The 24,075-nt window shown below is 39.9% G+C and overlaps 1 protein-coding gene across 2 annotated transcripts in view; it reads left to right on the forward strand.

The window, feature by feature from the left end:
- Window positions 1–760: 760 nt before the first annotated feature.
- LOC311041107 (NLR family CARD domain-containing protein 3-like) overlaps window positions 761–24,075 on the forward strand; it is a 66,963-nt gene continuing 43,648 nt past the window's right edge. Inside the window, exons 1-8 of one of the 2 annotated variants that reach the window (XM_084051594.1) lie at window positions 761–1,027; window positions 1,470–1,577; window positions 1,722–1,808; window positions 1,972–2,214; window positions 2,396–2,473; window positions 2,793–4,593; window positions 4,688–4,858; window positions 11,962–12,146. In XM_084051594.1, coding sequence (XP_083907720.1) covers window positions 982–1,027; window positions 1,470–1,577; window positions 1,722–1,808; window positions 1,972–2,214; window positions 2,396–2,473; window positions 2,793–4,593; window positions 4,688–4,858; window positions 11,962–12,019 — 2,592 coding nt within the window. In that variant the 5' untranslated portion in view covers window positions 761–981 and the 3' untranslated portion in view covers window positions 12,020–12,146. Of the gene's footprint in view, window positions 1,028–1,469; window positions 1,578–1,721; window positions 1,809–1,971; window positions 2,215–2,395; window positions 2,474–2,792; window positions 4,594–4,687; window positions 4,859–11,961; window positions 12,147–24,075 lie in introns of those variants that run through there. The other variant, XM_084051593.1, reaches the window with a different exon arrangement.

Here is a 24,075-nt window from a genome sequence, read left to right on the forward strand (position 1 = left end):
TAAGACGCGCGAACGCTGGAAGCGAACGCAGCTTGACTGTAGCTGCTAAATTTCAGCCACACTGTAGTAGTGCACTCTGGCGCACTCTGGCGGCTGCACACAGGTAGTGCAGCTGCTATATTTCAGCCACGGAGTTTCGAGTCACATGGGGGCGCGAGCCAATGAGAGCGTGAGTCACATGGGGGCGCGGCTGCACACATACTGCACACACACAGAGCCACAAGCCGAGCCGAGTTTCATAGTAGGCTCCACTTGGGCGGGGCCTCCTTCCGCGTTCGCAAACAACCACTCGATGAGGGTCTCAATAAACAGTTTGATGACTGTTTGAACAATCCTGAAATATGAAGTGAAGAGGTTCTCACTCTACCATTTGATGATGGTTTGAACAATGATGAAATATAAATATGAAGTGAAGAGAGTCTCACTATACCATTTGATGAAGGTTTGAACAATCATGACATAAATATGAATTGAAGAGGGTCTCACTCAACCATTTGATGATGGTTAGAACAATCATGAAATATAAATATGAAGGGAAGAGGGTCTCACTCTACCATTTGATGAAGGTTTGATCAATCTTGAAATATAAATATGGAGTGCTTCAGGACCAAAGAGGCACCATGTCACATGACCTCCTTCAACTCAATCCATATTTCAACTCTACTTAAAAATAACTCTTTCACCATCTGTATCTTTCTTTTTCAATGTAGTCAATGTGGACCATCTAGGGGACGTATTGTAAAACTACACCACCTGATCTCTGATGATAAAAGCCATCCCAATGGAGAAAGTGAGTGACTGTTTGTAGCCTATGTTTTGATAACCAGGGTCTTTTCGTCCTGTAAGATGTATTTATTTGTTTGCCTATAATATTATGACTAATGGATCAATGAAGTCAATGTAAATGTGAATCTATTGATGACAGGGTGAAGACATGTGATCAGGAGGGAGCTGTGTTGTCCTCAGTGGAGATCCTGAACAATGGAGCAACTTCAACTTTCTGAAAAGTCACATGAGGACTGTCCAGGTAACAATGACATTTGAAAATAGATAGATAGATAGATAGATAGATAGATAGATAGATAGATAGATAGATAGATAGATAGATAGATAGATAGATAGATAGATAGATGGAAATGGATGAATGAGGCTATATTATGTTTAAATAATTTTCATTTCTAGTCTTAAAGAAAAAAATAAAGAAAAAGATGAATTAGGCTATATTATGTTTAAATAATATTCATTTCTAGTGACATTATTGCAACATAATTATCAGAAAGATTTCCAGGAACAGTTAAATGATTTATCTAAAAATGCTGTATAGCTACATAGATTACCTGATTGAACTGGTATGCATCGGATTGAACTGTAATTATTGCATTTACTTTATTTCTCTGAGAATTTGTAGCATTGAATGGGATAATTTTTACACACAGTTTTATTAACACTGATGGTTGTATTATATGCAGGTCCTTCAGTGGTACCTGCAGTTCCTCCAGTCCAAGTCAAAGCCCAAAGTGGAGGCATAGGGATGTCAACTACTATCTCTCACAGCTCTACATCAGACAGAGACAGAGGTACATAATGTATTGTTTACCATACAAATGTGGTATTTACTGGTAAGATATGAATTTCATTCTCCCTAGATGACAATAGTCCTACTGCATTAATGTCATGCTCCCTCACAAAGCCCATTTCATTATACTCCTCTCTTTATGCAGGATCTGAACTTCTGTCAGAAGACTCGGCTAACAATCCTACCATCTCTGGTCACATTGGTGGTTATGTCAACATCTCCACCGAGAAAGGTACATAATATTTGATACAAGGCTAATTTGGTATTTATAGCCAACTGCTAAGCTATGAAAGTTATTCTCCCTACAATGAAAAGAGTCCCATTATATAATGACGTACTTCTATGTGATGCATTTCTCAACTACTATTTTATCTTCTTCTTCTTCTTGCAAACAGCACATTTTGTGATGCAGAACAGGGCTAAGTTGATTCAAAATACTAACACAGTCATGGCTATAGTAGATAGCCTAGGGACAATGGTCCATCGTGAGATCCGTGCAAAGATTCAAGCCCAGGAGACAAGCATGGACCAAATGAGGCTACTGTATACATTGATGCCAGATAAAGGGGGGGTAAACATCAAAGCAGCATTTTACGATGCCCTTAAGCAACACGAACGCCACCTGTTGGAGAGCATGGGTAAGATCAGATTTTTCACTAAATTACTTCTTTATTTTAGTGTCAGCTCCAAGGGCTGGATATTGTATACAGGGCTAAAGTGGTATTTTGTGATATGAATGTCATAATGACAAGAGTCCAATTTCATGAATATCATGTCCACACACAGAGCCTACTTCATTATCCTCTTCTCCTTATGCAGGATCTGAACTTCCAGCTGAAGACTTAGCTAACAAGCCTGCTGAGATCCCACCTGCTGATCTAAAATGTAAAGCCAACGGTAAGATTATCAGCAGAGATGTTTTCTCATAACTGCCAACACCCTAGAGAGCAGTAAGAAAGTCTTTATTCATAGCTTCATCATCACAAAGTGATGGCAACACAAGGATACATTTGATAAAATTCTGAGATTGTATCTATTTTAAGCCAAGATATTTAGTTTAGCCCTTGGGAATCTGTTCAACTAAATACAAGGCTCATATAAATAATGGTCAGCTAAGTATAGAGTTTAAGTGGTTATCTTGGGAATCACCAACACTTCTCATTTGTGTTTGATAATTACCTTAACAAGCCCTTGGTGATTTTCTTTGGTCTTTTAGAAACTCTTGCTGCTGTGTATCAACAACGATTCAAGTTTAATCTGAGAAAGAAGTTTGAGGTTTTGTTGAAAAGAAAAGGGAAAAAAACACTTCTCAAAGACATTTTCACAAAGATCTACATCACAGAGGGTGGGAGTGGCGAGGTCAATAAAGAACATGAAGTCAGACAGATTGAACCAGCATCCATGCAACCAGCAATACCAGAAAAGATAATCAGCTTTGAGGACATGTTTAAAACATTACCTGGAGAAGATGACCCAATAAGAACAGTGATGACGAAGGGAGTGGCTGGCATTGGTAAAACAGTCTTAACAAATAAGTGCGCTCTGGACTGGACAGAAGACAAAGCCAGCCACAATATCCGCTCCATGTTTCCATTCACATTCCGACAGCTGAATAGGAAGAAGGACAAGGTTTTCAGCTTGATGGAGCTTCTTCATCATTACTTTGGTGAAACCAAGGAAGGAGAACTCTGCAGCTCTGACGGGTCCGGAGTTATGTTCATCCTTGATGGATTAGATGAATGTAGGCTTCCTTTAAACTTCGAGGACAATGAGATATTGACCGATGTTAAAAAGCCAGCCTCAATGGACGTCCTGCTGACAAACCTAATCATGGGACACCTGCTACCCTCTGCTCATATCTGGGTAACCACTCGACCTGCAGCAGCCGATCAGATACCTACTGAATATGTTGACAGGATGACAGAAGTCAGAGGCTTCAATGATGCTCAGAAGGAAGAGTATTTCATGAAGAGATTCAGTGATAAGGATGTCGCCAAAACAATCTTCTCACAAATCAAGAAATCACAAAGCCTCCACAACTTCTGTCACATCCCAGTCTTCTGTTCTATCATTGCTGCAGTTCTGGAGAATGCGTTAAGAAAAGGAGAACAGGATGCGAAAGGAGCAACACCAAAGACACTGGCTGAGATGTTCATCCACTACATGGTGGATCTGTTCGAACAGAATGATAAAAAGTATACTGACAGTGATAGGATCCATTCTGATAGGAATCCAAAGGATAGTGATGTCATACTGTCTCTAGGAAAACTGGCTTTTGACCAGCTGGAGAATGGCAACCTGATCTTCAGTGAAGAAGACCTGGAAAAGTATGGCATTGATATCAGAGATGCCGCTGTGTGCTCAGGAGTGTTCACACAGTTCTTGAAAGTGGAGTATGGGTTGTACGAGGACCGGGCATTCTGCTTTGTCCATCTGAGTGTTCAGGAGTTTCTGGCTGCTCTTTATGCCTTTGTGTCATTCATCAACAAAGGTGATAATGTACTGTCAGAAACAAGAACAACCTCCAAGTTGACAAAGCTATTTAAAGACAAGGAAGATCACTTCTACCAGAGTGCTGTTGACAAGGCCTTAGAGAGTCCCAAAGGACACCTGGACTTGTTCCTCCGTTTTCTGCTTGGCCTCTCATTGGAGACCAATCAGACTCTCTTACGACGACTGCTCGATGTAAAGACAGGAAATAGGTCTAAAGCAAATAAGAAGACAATTGAGTACATCAAGGAGAAGATCAGGGAGAATCCCTCTCAAGAGAGAAGCATCAATCTTTTCCACTGCCTGAATGAGCTGAATGACCATTCTCTAGTGGAGGACATCCAACAGTCCCTGAGTTCAGGAAGTCTCTCCGCAGACAAACTCTCTCCTGCTCAGTGGTCAGCTCTGGTCTTCATCTTGCTGTCATCAGAAAAGGAACTAGACGTGTTTGATCTGAAGAAATACTCTGCTTCAGAGGAGTGTCTTCTGAGGCTGTTGCCAGTAGTCAAAGCCTCCAACACTGCCCAGTAGGTGCACTGATACTAACTGGTTAGATTCAATATTATGTTATTTTATATTAATAGAAAAAAAATACAATAATCATTCATTTATTTTCTTCAGGCTAAGTGGCTGTAACCTTTCAGAGAGATGTTGTAAGGAGTTATCATCAGTTCTCAGCTCCAGCTTCAGTTTGAGAGAAATTGACCTCAGCAACAATGATCTACAGGATAAAGGAGTGGACTTGCTCTCTGTTGGACTGGCGAGTAAGCACTGTATACTGGAAACTCTCAGGTCAGTAAGTAGGCGCACTGATAATAACTGGTTAGATTCAATATATATCTCAGCACACAGATGTGTGTGCTGAGATTGAATGTTGGAGCATTAGACTGCAGGGCATAGACACAATCTGCACAATACACAACACACTACAATATAGTAGTGTGGAAAATAATCGATTTGATGTGCCCTTCTCAGCTGTGATGTCATATGCCTGTCTAAGCCAAGTCCCTATGTATTAGGGTATAGTCCTAAAACTGTATATCTGTAGGCCTATATTTTATTTTTTATTATTGTCTATTTTATGTGATTGCTTAATAAAAAATAATTATGTTTTATTATATGTAAAACAATCTGCGGTACAAGTCCCAACAACATGTTGCTGCTTGTATCTGTCTAAGCAACATAGTAACAATTCTAAAGTTGTAATTCAATCCAATCAAATCATTAACAGATTAAATGTAATCAAATCGAATCGTGAGGCCCATGACAAACTAGATGCACACCTCTAATACAATACGTACACACAACACACTACAATACCCACAATGCACTACAATTAACACAAGGACGTAGAGATCCAACCGTTGACCGCCATTGATGTAGATCTACGTCCATTCCAAAACGTTTTTTTTTGTTTAAAATTCCACAAGAGGGCGCTCTAACGCAACTTAGGAATGATCCCTCGACGCTGATACAAGGAATGGACGGATGTGACGTCATCCCAAAAAATGTCACTTCCGTCCATTCCAATATTAGGATTTGTCGAAAAACACTTATAGCTCGGATTCTCTTTTTTTTGTTGTGAAAACGAGCCATTTTCAACTTGCGATAGCAGCAAAATAGCCCGAGGTAAATAAGTTTTTATTCCAGTGGATAGACCCAACGGACACCTTTTGTTTACATCCGCGTGCCCGTCGCGGCTTCTGCGGCTCTCCGAAGATCGTGAAAACACAGTAAAAAAAACGCTGGCACCCCACAGATGAAGCGGATACCTAGCAATACACAAAATACACTAAAATAGACACAATATACTGCACACACAACACAGCCATCATAGGGAACATGTCAGTGTGAAGGAGGCCGTGTTCATGTACTCAGGATTATATAAATAATAACACACTTTGAGGTACTTAAAGTAGTACAAGGCTACTCCAAAAAAACAATTTTTAGCAGCCTCTACTGGTCACTACCGTAATTGCAGGTCTATAGCTGAGTCCTGCATTACCCAGAATTCCATTCTTTTCCACCGGAAGCGTTTCAAAAAGCGCTCTTTTAATTGTTTTATACTATCTGCGGATCGTTTCTCCAGTGGAGCTTTAGTTACCGTGAGCTGTGCTTTTTTTTGCCGTTGTTTTTCCATCTTCAAATCCTATAATGTCTTAAAAACAGCGTGAGATTCCTTTTTGCTAATAGCGCGGTAGTTTCTGGACAGACAGGAAACATGTGCATTTTAGTTTCCGTTTCCGGCCAGATGACATCATTTTCGCGGGAAGGGCGCCCCACCACACTTTCAATAGAAAATATGTTTATAAAAGGCTTTCGAGGTGAAATTCATGGAGTGGGTGTTGTGAAACATTTGCCACTCACAAAAGACATACAATTTAACTTTAGTTTTTTTGAAAAAGTTACCTAGTATAACTTTAAAGGTGCTGTGTGAATGGGTCTTACTTTAAATATTATATGCATACATGTACAGTTTGTGTGCACTGTACTGTATAAGTGTATAGGCAATGAGTAGCTAGGTATGTGTGCATAATTATGTTTGTGTGTACAGTCACACAGTAGGTAACTGTGTGTGTGTGTGTGTGTGTGTGTGTGTGTGTGTGTGTGTGTGTGTGTGTGTGTGTGTGTGTGTGTGTGTGTGTGTGTGTGTGCGTGTGTGTGTGTGTGTGTGTGTGTGCGCGTGCGTGTGTGCGTGCGCGTGCGTGCGTGCGTGCAGGTTGTCAGGCTGTCTGGTCACAGAGAAAGGCTGTTCTTCTCTGGCCTCAGCTCTGATCTCCAACCCCTCGCATTTGAAAGTGTTGGACCTGAGCAAAAATCATCCAGGAGACTCCGGTGCGGCGCTACTGTCTGCTAGACAGAAGGATCCACACTGCAGCTTGGAAGCTCTCAGGTATGGAGACACTTGATGTCACTCAGTGCTCTAGTAGGTTTATAGTATGCTAACACCATGATGTAATGAAATAGTATTGTTTAATGGTTTATCATGTGAATCATTATTATTTATTGCTTCTATCTTTGAAGAAAAAATACAGGCCTGACTTTGTCTCTCCCTCACCCCCAGCGTTGACCATGGTGGAGTCTGTTGGCTGAAACGAGGATTAAAGAAGTGCCCACTAAGTAAGTGTGTATTCTGTTGTATTCATGAAATCAAAACAGCACACATCCAGTTATCACATAGTCAGATTTTTCATTAATTAATAATAGGATAGTAGGAATAGTAGGATATAGTAGGATGTAGGATAGGATATAGGGTAATATTTATTCATACATTATTATTAAGTTGTATATGTGTGTTAACTGGTTTTGCATTGTTCTCCAATCAGATGTCATTCATTCATTGAACTGATTTGATAGCATTGATTACTGAAAAATCCCCTGTCCTTCAATACCTTAATGTCAATATCTAAGGACTAAATGTAATGAACCATGAGCATTCAGCATACATGATTAATGGAACGGTGGAACTACAGCACCGATGGTGATGCCACGGATCAACTCATGCAGCTCACTAAATAAATACTTTGAGATAGTGGATACATTATATCTGCAGTATTTTAATTTCCTCGCCCCGTTCATCCCCGACCAAGGACAGGAGGACACTAACAGCATGTGTCTCCGAGATGAATCATATCACTGGAAAGCGCTGTGGTCCAGTCCGGACTGATATTCAGGCAGCGTATAATGGCTCGCCCTGTCCAAGATGAGCATGGGCGGATATGAGTACTGAAGAGAGTCGGTGTCTATGGTTATGGTGGTCCTAAGAGGCTGTTTTGTATGATGAATTCCTGCTTGTCCTGTTAAAATTGATAAGCAGTTAGTTAATCAATTTCATAGTGAATTAATGAGTAACTGAGCACTGAGATAAAATGGAATGCGCTCAATCTGCACTAATTGTTATTAGTTGAATGTGCGCTTACATATACTGGGGGAACTGTAATAGGCATGGGACGATATAGAAATGTCATATCATGTGGCCAAAATAATCACGATTTATGATATTATCGAGATGTATGCAAATGTATGCAAATTATGCTTTTATATTTATTTTTTCTTAAGATATTTTTGGACTTTTTGGCTTTATTGATAGATTAAGTGGAGACAGACAGGAAACGAGGAGAGAGAGATGGGCAGTGACATACAGCAAAGTTCGTCAGGAACAGGACTCGAACATGCGATGCGCTGTTAGGCTACATTAGGATCGCTATATAACGCTATATATAAATATCAATCTGACCATGTAAAGTTAAAACAGGACTTGCAGGAAAAGTAATGCCTGATTTATACTTAATACTATACGCTGTATTATTGGAATTTGGGAATTGCATCGCAATGATATGACTCATTAATAGCCTACATTGTTAAAATATTCACATTTACATATTGGAATTCTTTATTAGGAATAACCCCTTGAGATGTAGCATCTTGTTGTCAAGAGGGTCCTGAAGACTGCAGTACAAAAGCAAAAAATATATATATATCTTCCAGACAATCAAACTTTATTTTCCAAACAAAGGATTTCAATACAAAGGGTTTGGTACTAGAATACAGATTATGCCGAATGTCCCATTTCGCAAGTTTTCAAGATATATAAGAAACTTTAGAAAACAGCAGATCTACAATGTGTGTTGTGAGCTTGTAGATCTGACAGCTGAAGTATAGAGCAGAGCAGTTTTGTGTACCTGCTCAACTTCCAGATAGAAAGCCCATTCATTCAGCCCAAAGAGATTTCTGAAAATATTTATATTAATTATTTTAAGCTTGGAACCAAGACATCCAAGCTCCTGATTCGATTCTCTGTCAAAAAATATTTGAAAACTAGAAAGAAAAAGGACAAAATTACAACTTTTTACTGCCACTGCTATACTCTATAGCAGTGGTTCCCAAACTGGGGGTCAGGACGCCCAGGCGGGTCATCAAATTACTTCAGTGGGTCCCCAGATTACGGTGCAAAATAGTTTTCTCACTCAACAGTAAACAAACCAACATACAATATAAGTGTATACAGGGTATCTGCACATTTCTTAAGTTAGCATTTAATGACTTTTAAGACCTTTTTAATACCAAATTGGTCAAATTGTCAAATATTACGTAAGAAAGAGGTAAATTTAAAATAGCCCATCTACAAGCTCACAAATAGCCAATCTACAAGCTCACAGCGCCTCGCAGCGAGGCGTTGTGAGCTTGTAGTTCGATTATTTTCACAACATAAGTGGGCAATATAAGTGAATAAAGTGGGCATGAGTGAACTGCTGCGCGACGAATACCAAAACGCCCGCTCGCCCCAAAACAGTCGCCCTGGGAAAATCAGGCGGTATTCACCTGGTATTCCTAAACGTAACATCAGTAAACTATGACTAAACCTAACCTTATGGCTTATTCCTAAACTTAACCTCAGCAAAACAGTGCCACAACCTAACCTTATTCCTAATCTTAACCTCGGTAAAACTATGCCTAATGCTAAACCTATTTCTACCCTTATCCTCAGTAAAACAAATACAATAATACAAGAACCGCTGGTCCGCCTGAAAAATGGGGGCGAGGGTGTTTTGGAGTGAGTCCTCCGGTTACCCTGCGCGAGAGCCTTGCCCTGCGCGACACCGTCGCACAGTATAAACAAATTAATATATATGTTGGGCTTTACATCTCATTCAACCTTAATATTCTAAAGTAGGTTTTGTTTTGTTAACGTTAATTATGTCATGATATATGTGGGCGCAAGGGAGGTTGTCAGGTTGATTACTTGCCTCTAGTTGCCTGCTGCAATCAGTGTCATCAGCTTTCACCAACTTTCACCACTTTATCCATTGCAGGCAGTCAGTCAGTCACTGTGCTTGCATAATATCCACGACCCACACGAGTTCGGGTCCCTGTTTTATTATCGACAATTGGGTCCGGCTTGGTTCAGATTCTATGACCTCGGCACTTCAGTTCTGATTATCAACACCCGAGCGAACCACCCGTAGGCCTACGCAGCGCTGATTAGGAAGAGACACAGCTAAAATAATCGAACTCGATTATTTTCACAATATTTATCTATGGAACCGAGTCAAACTGTAATGTCTACAATTCCAAGTGCTTGTCAGGGTGGGGACTTCAAATATGATTATTTTCTCGGGTGAAGAGAGGGGCTGAACTGTCAACCAATCACCATCTGGTGGTGAGTTGGTTCAGATGGCAGGGGAAGCCTCTGGACAGACCTGGCAAACCCAAGCGTGTAGTGCGGGTGAACTGGGAACATTTGGAGGAGGCCTCTGTCCGGAAGGATTTTAACTCACACCTCCGGCAAGTCTTCTCTGGCATCCCTGTGGAAGTTGGGGACATTGAACATGAATGGGCAATGTTCAAAGCTTCTATTGCTGAAGCTGCGGCTGTGAGCTGTGGACAGAAAGTCTTAGGTGCCTCAAGGGGCGGTAACCCTTGAAAACCCTGGTATGGCATATTGGATTTTGATTATTTTGGTATCAACATATGAGTTTTTACCCCCCCCCCCCCCCTCCCCTGGATCACAAATGGTTCTAATCGTCACATTTGCTGGCACTCAGCTGTGTGCACTGAAGGCCAAAGCGGTAGCACTGCATCTACCACGACATTCAGTCTTGCACCGGCATTTTGTCAGTTGTTCACAAATCTGAGTGTCATCCACGCTACTTGCCAAATATCATCTTCGCTCTCTGTATGCATTTGACATACAGTTTCCTGGCTTCAGACACGGGCAACTTGATAAGTGGCATGCTTCACATGATGTGCAAGAGATGCCCTTGTAGGTGGAATGGCATCATAGGACCTTTGCTTCCATGCAAACAGGTAAAATCTTGCATTATCAACCCCATCAGCAGTGCTGTTCATGCACTGTTACTGGTGGGTATTGACTGAGCTTCTGGAAGACATGAGACACTTCAGGCCACACTTGCCGGGTTTGCCATGCTGTCTTTTTGCCTTTTGGTCCATTTGGTTCAATTTGTACCCTCTGACAGTTACAAACGGGTTAGGGTCCATTCAGTTCAATGTGTACCCTCTCAGAGTTATGAATTGGTTAGGGTCCATTTGGTTCCATTTGTACACTCTCAGTTATAAAATGTATAACTGAGTGTACAAATGGAACCAAATGGAGCCTAACCTAACAATACACCATAAAATCATCAGTAAAATCTAGAGAATGATGACAACTTAAAGAAGGTTCTTCTAATGTTTTCAGGATAAAAAAATCTAATGAAAATAGCAAATCTACAAGCTCACAACGCGTTGTGAGCTTGTAGATTGGCTATTTTTGAATGGCTTAAAAGGTAGGGTAAGTGATATTTTATGGTTAAAACAAAAAGTATTTTGTTAAAAGGTTAAAGCACTATATTCTGATAGTAATCATGAGTGTTTGTTCAGTAACAGGAGTCTCCCCGTCTCTCCAGCTCTTTAATAAACAGAAAATACATTTTCCGGTAGGTGTCAAAATCTCAGCCAATCAGGAGAAAGTACCCATTTTAAGCTTCATTTTTATAGTGTTCCAGTTCAAATTTTGCGTGTCATCAATTTCAGTTGTTTAATCTATATCCTGATTGAGTTCTCTATCCTGATTGGATGAAATTGGAAATGAAACTAAAATGCATTTTCTGTTTTATAAAGAGCTGGAGAGACAAGGAGACTCCTGTTACTGAACAAACACTCTATAGCAACGAGTACTATCAGAATATAGAGCTATTTAACATTTATTTTAACCAAAGAAAATCCCTTACCCTACCTTAAGTATAAAATTATCATAAGTGGTTAATGTATGTGAATTATCTTTCATTCATTATTTCATTCATTATTATTAATAATAATAATATTTATACATCATTATTTAGTTGTATTTGTTTGTAAACTGATGTATGTTGTATTGTATCTTGTTCCCTCATCAGACGTGTGCGAACTCACACTGGATCCAAACACAGCAGCCAGCCTCCTCTCTCTGTCTGAGAACAACAGGAAGGTGACACTTGTGGAAGAGGATCAGATGCATCCTGATCACCCAGACAGATTTAAACTCTTTGAACAGGTGATGTGTAGAGAGAGTCTGATTGGACGATGTTACTGGGAGGTAGAGTGGAGGGGAAAAGTTGAGATAGCAGTGGCATACAGAGGAATCAACAGAGGATGGGGTCCTAACAGTATGCTTGGAAGCAATTACAAGTCCTGGTGTCTGGAATGTGATGATGTAAAAAACGAGTACACTGTGAATTTAGTTTTCTGTAAAGGAACTGTCTCCCCTGACAGTACCTCTGTCACCCCCAACAGAGTAGGAGTGCATGGCAGAAACAACAGAGTAGGAGTGTATGTGGACTGGCCTGCTGGCACTGTGTCCTTTTACAAAGTGTCCTCTGGCACACTGACACCCATGTACACCGTCCAGCACACATTCACTGAACCCCTCTATGCTGGGTTTTATCTCGATGAGACTGGCTCCTCAGTGTCTCTGTGTCAGAGAGAGGAGGAGGAGGAGGAGGAGGAGGGGGATGAGGAGGGGGATGAGGAGGGGGATGAGGAGGGTTATATTATGTTAGAGGAGGAGGACGAGACTTTTATTGTGCTATAGGGTATTACAGAGTTCTGGTTTCAGTATGACTCCTCACACACATCATTGTCCATTAGGTTTCATTTGTACACTCTCAGTTATGATACAACAATGAACAGTGAACACTGAACAACACAATGTGCCGTTGTACGACAGTATAAATTAGTTGAGGGGGAAAAACAGCTGTACAGTACAATCCTCAGTTACAAATAGGTTATTATTTGGATCCATTTGTACCCTCTGACAGTTACAAATGGTTTAGGGTTCATTTGGTTGCATATGGAGTGGTGGAAGAAGTAGTCAGATTATTATTATTATTTGTTCACTTAAGTAAAGGTAGCAATACCACAATGTAGACATATATACTTAGAGTACTCATTATGCAGAATGTCCCATTTCACCATTTCCCGTTTCAAAATGTGTGAAATAGCGGATCTACAAACTCACATCACAACACATATAGTGGTGCTTAATTGGTTAAAAGTAATGTTTTTGTACTAAATCTGAATAGTAACTAAATCTGTCAAATCATTTCTGTGGAGTAAAAACTGCAGTATTTGCACCAGAGATGTAGTGGAGTAGAAGCATTGAATGGAATTACTCAAGAAAAGTAAAAGTATTTCAGAATTGCAGACAGGAACAGTACTTGAGTAAATGTACTTCCACCACTGTCCATGTGTACACTCTCAGACATACAAATATCAACATATACAACACACACACGCACAGCCAAACGACATGATTTTTGCTATTTGTTTCATATGTTCACATAAGAATCAAGCATGCATAGTCAATAAGACATTTATTATGATGCGTTGCTTTATAAACTACATGATGTTCGATATAAACATGCTCTAATTCTCTTCATTCATGTGGGAGTATTTTGACATCTTTTTCCTTGAAGTGTCAAGGACAGTAGAAAATGTCACGGTTGACTGATTAAATATTGTATTGATGTAATCACTCAATGCTCTTATTTGTATTACAATGTAAAGTTGAGTTGGACAAGAATGCCATGACTGCTAATGTTGTACATTGTTATCAAGTATTATGACAATAAACTTCAACTTGTTTTATTCTCTTCTGTTCATCTGTTCATTATTCATATTTTTTAATACATAAATAATGAATGTCCTTTGTCTAGGATTAATCACATCACAATTGTGCAAGCATTTTTGCTGATTATGTCTGTTGATTAAAACACTTAAAAGGATCCAGGTGACTTCATTTGTCCCTTAGACTTAAAGATGTCAGTCTGTCAGCCAAAAATAGTCGGTGTACATGCACACAACGCGTCATAACATGAACATGCATGTCGTGACCTTGTAGATTGGCTATTTTCACCAAATTTCCAGGCCAGAATCAGTGCATTTAATACAATGATGGTGATGGCTCTGTTTGAGAGTCCTGTCTAGTTAGTTTCCTGGTTAGACGAGGAGCTATGGACATTTTAAATGCAACCCTACACTTCTCTGCTGCTTGTCAAAGGCTTTTTTTACTGCAGCTGGATTGATCTTTAGCCCAAAGAAGGGGAAGAGTTAATTAATTCACACAACTTCAAAAAACAACACTGAAGTTAAAGCAGCACTATGTGACTTAAAACAAGTACAGTATATAGCATTTACATATGTCCCACAACATTCTAAAGTTACATGTTTAAGCAATAGCAATCATCCTTCCATAAATGTATTAGACTCAGGGGGGTCCCTGCTAGGGGCTTGACTGTATTACTATGTTTAGGGGAGACAATGAGTTTCAGCCTAGCATTGGCCAAGGCAGTTGAAGGCACCAGGTTAAAGCAAAGATGGTTAATTTTTAGGAAGATCCGCCATCCCAATTGGAGCCACTAGAGGCGAAATGGTACACAAATTGTACAAATGGTCTCCAAAGTGGGCGCCGGAGTCTGACAGCAAATCTCACAAACGTCCTATGTTTAACAATAGCACCTGCTAGATCCCGCGAGAGTGTGTTGCTGGGACAGAGAAAGGTTGATAACACAGTTGATTTTCTCCTAATTTGTTTCTCTGAAAAAGCCATTTATGTATAAAAATCTTGGGAAGATTGTGTGGCTTGTGACGATCGTGAATATTTAGTTCAGTGGCCATGGGGCTAAAGAATGGTTCAGACGCTGTGTTCACATTCACTCTTACATTGGAATTAATAGACTCCAACCTGCGTCCGGTCTCTCAAAAAGGCATCCAGCCACTTCTTGCCATTTTTGTCTTGACTCAAAGCGAAGACTGGCCAATCACAGTGTGTCCTGGCTGGACACTCTAGCAGAGACTCTTGGGGTCCCCAGTATAGTTGGTTAATATAGCATCACAATCATGTTAACCTTTAACCAGATTTTATGCTTTGGCTATTCAAAAATAACAGATCTACAAGCTCACAGCGTGTCTAGGACCTTCTAGCTGTGAGGCGACAGCGTTACCGACTGCTCCACCGTGCCCCGTTGCATTATTGTTTATTAAAAAAAGAACTATTATGACACAAATCTTCGCTTCTGGATGTCCCTGGCACAAAATATGAGATGGGGGTCCGCAGCCAAATACATATAATTTTGGGGGTCCTTGACACAAAAGGTTTGAAACCCCCTGGCCTAAGGAACACTATCCATCATCCTTCAGCAAATGCCCCCCTTGAGAGGGGCTGCTACTGCTGAATATCATTGCTGTCAGGTGTAAACCTTGTATGTTAGGCCTACTTATCAAGAAATGAGAAAAAAAGAAAAAAAAAAGCCTGTTGATCCAATGGATCTAATGTAGTTATTGTTTAGTCACAAGCTCTTGTTAATACTTTTCATTAGTTAAATATTTTCTAAATATAAATGGGGGTCCCCCTGCTAAATGATTGATTGATATTGATTGATTGCTTGTAGATCTGCTATTTTCACTTCTTCTTAAAAGTCTTTTTTTTTTCTTCTTTTTTTTATTTTATGGAATTTCTCAGATTTTTGTTTTATTTATGAAATTCTTTAGAAAAATGTTTGAATTTGTTTTTGATGTATAAAGAATTGGCAATTTGAAAAATGACCTTAATAGAAAATATAAATAATAATCAACAAAAGAATTGGTCCGCGACCCACAAAATGGGTCCCGACCCACTGTTTGGGAAACACTTCTGTAGCCTACTTTAGTACATTTTTGTTTTTGCTTTTTGCTAGCTGATGACTTTCACTCTCACTCGCTACATTTCAAATAAATATTAGCCTACTTTTGACTAGTCCACTATATTTCAAGGAAGCGACTTGTGGGACCCAAACTAACACAAATATATTATTAATTCACCCTCTATGCTATAAAACATTCTCAAACATTGGGCAAATTGTGAAATATTACCTAAGAAAGAGGCAAAAATTGTGAAATAGCCGATCTACAAGCTAACCACATGTCGCATTGAACCACGTTGGGAGCTTGTAGATCTGCTCATTTCTCTTTTATTGTGAGACACCGTTGTACAACAAAGTAAAACTGCAGGTTAATCCTAATAATCAAATTAGTCAATTATAAAAAAAAATATCATGTTTTTTCACGTTGGTTCATTGATACAGTATATATAAAAATAAAACCAAACACTCTTCTCAATTATTCAATTAATCAAAAAAGTAATCAATAATTGCTAATAAAATAATTGATAGCTGCCGCCCTGTTTTATTTCTTTATGACCTTGTGCTAGTTGTGGCAAAGAAAGGCTGGTGTCTTTCTTTCAGTTCAACAACATGTGATATTTACAATTAATTTAGTAATGTTTCATACATAGGCCTACTTGCGGTGCTGGGAGGGAGTAAATCTCCTTAGATAAAAACGTACACAACAAACTGCACACTCCTTGCACACACTTTTCTCTGCTTTATTAATCAATGTGTCGGTCAAAAAATGAACCTTGAAGATCACAGTTTGACCTTCACGAAGGTCTCAGTTTGACAGAAACACTGATTAATACAGAAGATTAAATTGTGTGCAGGAGTATGCACAGTTTTGAGTAAAACAGTCTAAAAGCTGACATAAACAGATGTGTTGATACAATATTAACAGTGAGACAGGGCTGTACTGTCACCACTAGACAGCTGCTGTAGAATACAAACCAGCTGTAGTTTTATATGACAGTTGAGTTGATGAAAAACCTTGGCTTAAACATCATCTTATACTATCTGTGGCACCAAGCTGGACTGTGTTGGTCTTGTGCGAAATGCTGCTCTCTAATGGACATGTCATACCATGCATGTGAGCAGTTACAGTAGCTACATTAATTATAATACAACAGGATGAGTTGTATTGATAAACCAATAAACCAGTCATCCTGTCTCAACACACAATATATAGATTCACATCAACCCTCATTTCCATAGACAAAAAACACACAATATATAGATTCACATCAACCCTCATTTCCATAGACAAAAAACAGACTCACCGAAAATGATTCATTGTCACCCAGTGTTTGGGCCACAATACAGCAGCAGCAATAGATGAATTAAATGAGCTTCCTGTAGCACAGACAATGACAGACAATGACAGACAGCAGCACAGAGACAAACAGGGATCCTACCTTTAACCGTCTTCTGATTGACTTCTGTGCAGCAAAGTCTTTTCCACGTCAAAAATCCACGTTCCATAATAAGTCTCTCAATGGACATGAAGGTGAGAGGATTAAGCTGCTCTTGAACCATTGTACATCTCACTCTGTTTCTTTATGAGGGCTGACTTCAACAAAGAGCCTCACCACCTGTTTATGAGACACATAGCGTAAGGTTAAATGGTCATCATTAAAAGGAATACAGGAAAGGTGGGCACTAGGGAAGAGTGGGCACCAGGAGAACTTCTTTTTTTTTTTTTAAACAATATATTTATTTGGCATTTTCAGGTATATAACACAGCAATATGGCAATTGTAGTAAATGTCCACCAGGAGAACTTGGCACCACTATGAAGAGAGGGCACTCGGAAGAGTGGGCATTTTGGTGGGGAGAAGACCAGGAAGACTGGGCACCAGGAAAACTGGGATTTTTTATCCTAAGCAACCTTAACATTTTGAGGTATTTGACCACTCATTTTAACAGTACTAATTTGGCAAATAAACTCTTCTACTTTTGAAACTCTGTTATAAAGTGGGCTGCCTTTAACCTCGTACTATTTTGGCAAATAAACCTATATTATAGTGTGCTGAAACAACGGCGAACGGCAGGTCGTAAACAACACTCCAGCAAGGTGCCCCCCCCCCCCTACCAAGGTGCCCAATCTTCCAGGAGCCCACATTTCCCTATGTTTTGGCTCCCACCCCACCTCTCCTGTTCACATTAAACGCACACAGGTAAACTACTACAGTCTGAAGTTATTGCGTTATACCACTAGAGGGCAATATGACATTGAATAACTTTACACTGAATCAAAGCACAACAGCACTAGCCTCAAATTAAACATAAATACATCATTAAATTACCTATTTTACTCATCTACTACATCATATTACACTCTGAGAGCAGAACAGGAGACGTTTTACATCATTTTGGTCCTATCAGAGCTATGTAAGCTATACATATTATATATTTGTAAACATGTGAAATGGGACATTCTGCATAATGAGTATTTATATATTTAAGTATATTTTGATGCCGATACTTTTGTACTTTTACTCAAGTAAATGTTGAATTCCGGTAATTTACTTGTAACAGAGTATTTCTACATTGCAGTATTGATACTTTGTTTTAATTAAGTAAAAAAAAAAGAAGAATGGAGTAGGGCTTTTTCTACCACTGGCCTTCTTGTCACTTTCTGGTCACAGACCGGCGTCATACACTTTGAAAACACAGCAGAATGGAACAGGAGACGGATTGTGCTGAGCTATGATGATGGTGCTTCTGTTTGTTTGTTTGTTTGTTTGTTTGTTTGTTTGTTTGTTTACAGGATGGATACATACCGCAGCAATCCTCTCTCTCCAGCGACAAGCCCAGTGTTACACCCAAAGTGGTGACCAATAGAATACTGCGTCTGCAGAGGGCACTGTGTTCACTGTCTGTTGAAAATAAACTAGTTGTTTATGAATATTAAATAAACAAATAAAGTGAGATGGCCTTTTAACTCAGCTGCACTAGTGACTTTTTTCATCTTTCTCCTTTTATGACTTTACATATTACAATTTTCATCAACATTTTAGTTTTGCCACAGATATACAAAATAAGTGGTCAATAGTGTTGTGTACCATGTGTACCAGAAACACATATATAGCAGAAGTCACCAACGTGTGTGTGTGTGTGTGTGTGTGTGTGTGTGTGTGTGTGTGTGTGTGTGTGTGTGTGTGTGTGTGTGTGTGTGTGTGTGTGTGTGTGTGTGTGTGTGTGTGTGTGTGTGTGACCTGCAGTCAGCTGATCACTCTGTGTCCCACTCAATTCTTCAAAACACAGCGATTGATGAGGATATTCTCATCTTCACGGTGAAGGCACGCCTCCAAGTGCTGCCAACCAAACTGAATCTGTCCACCTGGTATCCCAATAAACATGACTCTTACTGCCTACACCAGGGGTCTTCAACGTTTTCAGGCTAAGGACCCCCTAGCTGAGAGAGAGATGAAGCAGGGACCCCCTACTCTATATTGTCTAAAATTGTGTTTCAGATTAAAGTTTTTTTTTTAACTTAGTCTGCTCTTTTTTCCCTCTACACCTATAGCCTCTTGGCAAAAAAATAGTCAATCTACAAGCGCGAGGCGTTGAGAGCTTGTAGATCTGCTATTTTCGGCTAATGTTCCCCTCAGAAAAGGAATTCAAGTGTTCAAGTGGTTAATGTAAAAAAAAAAAAAATCCTATCACAAGATTTGGCGGACCCCCTAGAGTAGCTCTGAGGACCCCCTGTTGAAGACCCCTGGCCTACACCACGCCATGGACAGTATCAGACCATAGAGTCCATGTCCCATATACTAAACGGTTGTAATGTTTACAAAGGACTGTACATAGCCAGGCATGACAGAATTGTTGACATTATTACCAAAGATGTGTCACCTACGTTTGATTCCTCTGTTGTGTTTTACAAAAATTCTTGTGTGAAACCAGAAATGTTTCAATGCAATGACCCCCATGTATTTGCAAATATAACTGCAAACACACCGGATGTCATTGTGATTAACCAGAACAGCAGAGAGGTTTTCCTATTGGAAGTTGGCTGTACTTTTGATTCAAGTTTAGGACTAAGCAAGTCAAATACCAGCCATTAGTACAAGCCATTATACATCAAGGCTACAATTGTCAGCTCATTGTTTTTATATTTGGCAGCTTGGGCCATGTGCAAAGGCTGGTGGTCAGGGGCTTGAGGATTATGGGGTTGTCCAAGTGTAAGGCAAAGCAGCTTGCAAAATATTGCTCAATATCCTCTATTATAGCAGTGGATCTATTTGGAGGAGAAGGTGCTTCCTGTACCCATAATTTTTCTCCGGTGTTGGTAATATGGCAGACTGAAGTGTATGACCAATGTTAACTGTGAATAAGTTCATGCGCATTTGTTGTTTATATTCTGAACTTGTTTGGATTGAAGCACTGGGATACATGTTGTTTCGAGTGTGCGGGACATCAAAAGCAACTGAAAAAATATTTGTGCCCCTGTAATGTATTTTATAAATGTGGACTCAAATAAAGAATTTGAAATGTGTAATGCAATGGAAAAATGAAGGTCAGAGTCAAAACAGATACATTATGAGTGAATAGATAGTGAAGAGCATGACAGCATTTCAAGGAATGCAGACCAGTGTCACAACTAGTTTGATGGAAGGAGAAGGACCCCTCGCTTTGATCAGAGAAACTTTTAGGTTGGAGTTGTGATGTGAGTGCAGACCCCCAGGCTGTGGATCGAGGGGTTCCATGGGTTATGGCTGTGGAGTGTTTTTATAGCCTTGCTGGCAGGCAGAAACCTCTTATCTCCATATTTGAACTATTTAAGTTTTATTTCAATTGTTTTATAATTTCAATTGTTTTATTGATGCCAATACTTTGTCTATTTCTTTTATTTTTGAATTTGATTCCTGAAAACTTTCTCTCCATTGAGGAAAATCTGCTTTACTTTCCAGGTCTGCCCTCCAGAGCTGATGTGTTTATACTGTATGTTTGACTTTAATAATGATATTGTGAGCCCCCTCCCTCGGCTAAATCATGGCTGATTGATGTTATGTCTTTTCTGAAGCTTGAAAAAATTAAATTCACAATTCGAGGATCCTCTGACAAATTCTATACCCATTGGCAACCATTAATATCATATGTAAGCGGATTACAATCACTATCACCTGACTGACAACACATGGTACTGGGGTGCTTTGGTGGTGCGGATCTCTATTCGGTGCAAGATGCATGACTTAAGGTAATAAGGAGGTGATTTCATGTGAAGGTCATGGAATGAGCTAATCCGGCTCATTACTTATATACTTGTGACTACAGTTTTATTTTTATTAATCATTATTATTATTTTTGTATTTATATATTTCACTTTTTTTTTATTATTATTATTATTATTCATATACATCACTGCTATTATCATTGTTAATGTTTTGTGTTTTGTGTTTTGTTTTTTTGGTTTTTTGTCCTGTCTCTTAACTTTGTATCCTACTGTATTTATTTCAGATCTTGTACATGTACATGTATTATTGTTTGTATGTCCGGCCTTATGGGGAAAAATGTTGGGTGGTTGGGGAGGACTGGGGTGGGGTGGATGGGAGTTGTTGGGAGAAAATATAAAACCGAAGAGTTGTTACAATTTTGCAAATGTGAATACAATGTCATGTCTACTCTTTGAATAAATTTTGCTTAAAAAAAAATAATGATATTGTGGATACTGTTTATCATTGTTGTTAATATGGTAAGCTCTAGCTGGAGGGAGACACTAGTGTGTAACATCAAAAGCTGCCATTACAGGGGGTTCCCAGTTCAAATATGATTATTTTAGGGGGCTGTGGCCTGAAAAGTCTACAGTTGAGTGAGTTTACACTCAATCAAAGCACAACAGCACAGCACTTAACTTCAAATGAAACACAATTACCTATTTTAATTATCTACTACGTCATATTCCACTCTGAGAGCAGAACAGGTGACATTCACAAACTTCAGTTCTTGCTATTTTTCTCATGACTGCCAGCCAATTACTAGCATTACAGGCAGTATGTCACTTTATGGTTACAGTCAGACCGTAACACCCTTTTAAAACACCAGCAGAATGCAACAGGAGACGGGCTGTGCTGGGATGTTGGGTCAGTTTATTGTTTATTTTTTTTCTATTTCTATTTTCTATAATAGGAAACACACCGCCAGCCGAGATGTCTCCTGCGACAGGTTCTACCCTAACTCTCTATGGTCCTACCCCAAGGCCCAGTGTTACAGACAAAATGGTGACAAATGATAAAATACTGCTTCTGTAGGGGTCACTGTGTTTACTGTCTATGGAACAATAAACTACGGTAGTTGTTATTTCAGTTACAATCAATTGAAAATTATATTTTGATGAATATTAAATACACAAATAAAGTGAGATGCTCTTTTAATGAATCACATGTTACACATTTTCTTTAGTCTTTCTCCTTTCATAACTTTATCTAGGACAGTGTTACTTGGGGACAGGAGGAGATCAAGTTATACCAGCTAAAATCGTTTTGTGTTTGCCAAGGTAATAGTTATGGTTTCCATTAAGGTGAACAGGTATTCTATCTTGATGAAAAGATCTTAGAACATGCGTAGGTGTGATGAAAGGCATGCCAACAATGGAAAAATATACGTGGGAGTGAAACAGACAGGTGCATGATGAGTGATTAGATACTGAAGGGCATGACAGGATTTAAAGGAATGCACAACATGGGTGCGAGGGCTCCTGAGTCCTAACTCTGACAGTGGTGGAAGAAGTACTCTAATTAAGTTACTTAAAAGCAATACCACTATATAGAAAAACTTGAAGTACAAAAGTATTAGCATTAAAATACACTTAATCACTGTCTGTCTGTCTGTCTGTCTGTCTGTCTGTCTGTCTGTCTGTCTGTCTGTATTATTATTATTAATATGATTATAAAACAAATTGGCTTTGTTTGCCATTTTTTGATAGTATACAGTATCTGACAGGAAATGGGGAGAGAGAGATGGGGAGTGACACGCAGCAAAGGCCGTTGGGATCGGGAATCGAACCAGCAACATGCTGTCAGGCTGCATCAGCAGCCTAGGTGCCCGGACCACTACACAAGCCGTCCGGGCCCTGTCTTTCTATTTTAAGGTTTAAAATTATTTTTATTGAAAAGGTTTATGGATAAACCACCAGCTGCTTCTTGGGGGGCGCGGCTCTGCTGCTGACCCAGTGTCTCATCTGTCTGTCTCGTCTGCTGTGATTTTATGTATTATATGTCGTCTTAAGTAATCGCACCCCAATTATCTTTGTGGCAAAATGAAGTTTAACGTCGGCATGATACTGTGCCTGGCTGTGTGCCTTCTCAGTTGTTTAATCACTGAAGTATGGAGTTTACACGGAAAAGTCGGCGTCCTCGCCTATACTCGATCAGCTGTTATCGCTCAGGCACCCAGACAAACCAGGAGACGCTGTTTTGGATTCACTGGACAAGTATCCACAACTTAAAAATACCGGGACGCGAAAATGGAATAAAGATAAGAAACGAGGATCAAGAGGAGGAGTGAGAGCCAGATTAAGGAGGCGCGGCAGCAGACATCCTTCGCCGGTAATAACTTTTTCTAATGTCCGCTCTTTGAGCAATAAAATGGATGAACTGGTCGCTAAAGTTAAATACAACAACGAATTCAGACAGAGCAACCTCATCTGTTTTACAGAGAGTTGGTTGAAGGAGGACATGTCAGACCCAAATCTGCCTGGTTACACAATAATACGGGCTGACAGAGACACCAATATGTCACGGAAATCTATTGGTGGTGGCTTGTGTGTCTATATTGACACACGTTGGGCTACCCAGTATACCGTCCGGGAACGCGTATGCACGCATGACTATGAAATCCTGGTGGTCTCATTTCGTCCATTCTACCTCCCGAGAGAGTTTGGCCAGATTACAATCATACTGGTCTATGTACCTGGGCCTGACTTTGTGGGGGCTGCGGCCAGTATAGCCGAGTGCTACAACAACGCTTTGTCCCGCGCAGCTAACCAACCCGTCCTGCTGCTAGGGGACTTTAACTCTTGTGAACTGTCCGATCACCTGCCCACTCTACACCAGTACGTGGACTGTCCGACCCGCCTGGCACGCACCCTGGACAAGTGTTATGGCAATATACCAGACGTCTATAAATCCACCTGCAGGCCTGCCCTGGGGAAGTCTGACCATAATGTCATACACCTACTCCCACGCTACAGGGCTAAACTGAGACGGGAAAAAACAGTGACCAAGGATATAGTGACCTGGACAGAGGACTGTAAGGAGGAAATGAGATGCGAGTTGGAAACGACTGACTGGTCATTTCTTAACTCGTGTGACACCCCTCACGAACT

Source organism: Gymnoscopelus microlampas (assembly GCF_963454915.1).
Source record: "Gymnoscopelus microlampas genome assembly, chromosome: 24".
In the NCBI taxonomy this organism is placed as follows: Eukaryota; Metazoa; Chordata; class Actinopteri; order Myctophiformes; family Myctophidae; genus Gymnoscopelus; species Gymnoscopelus microlampas.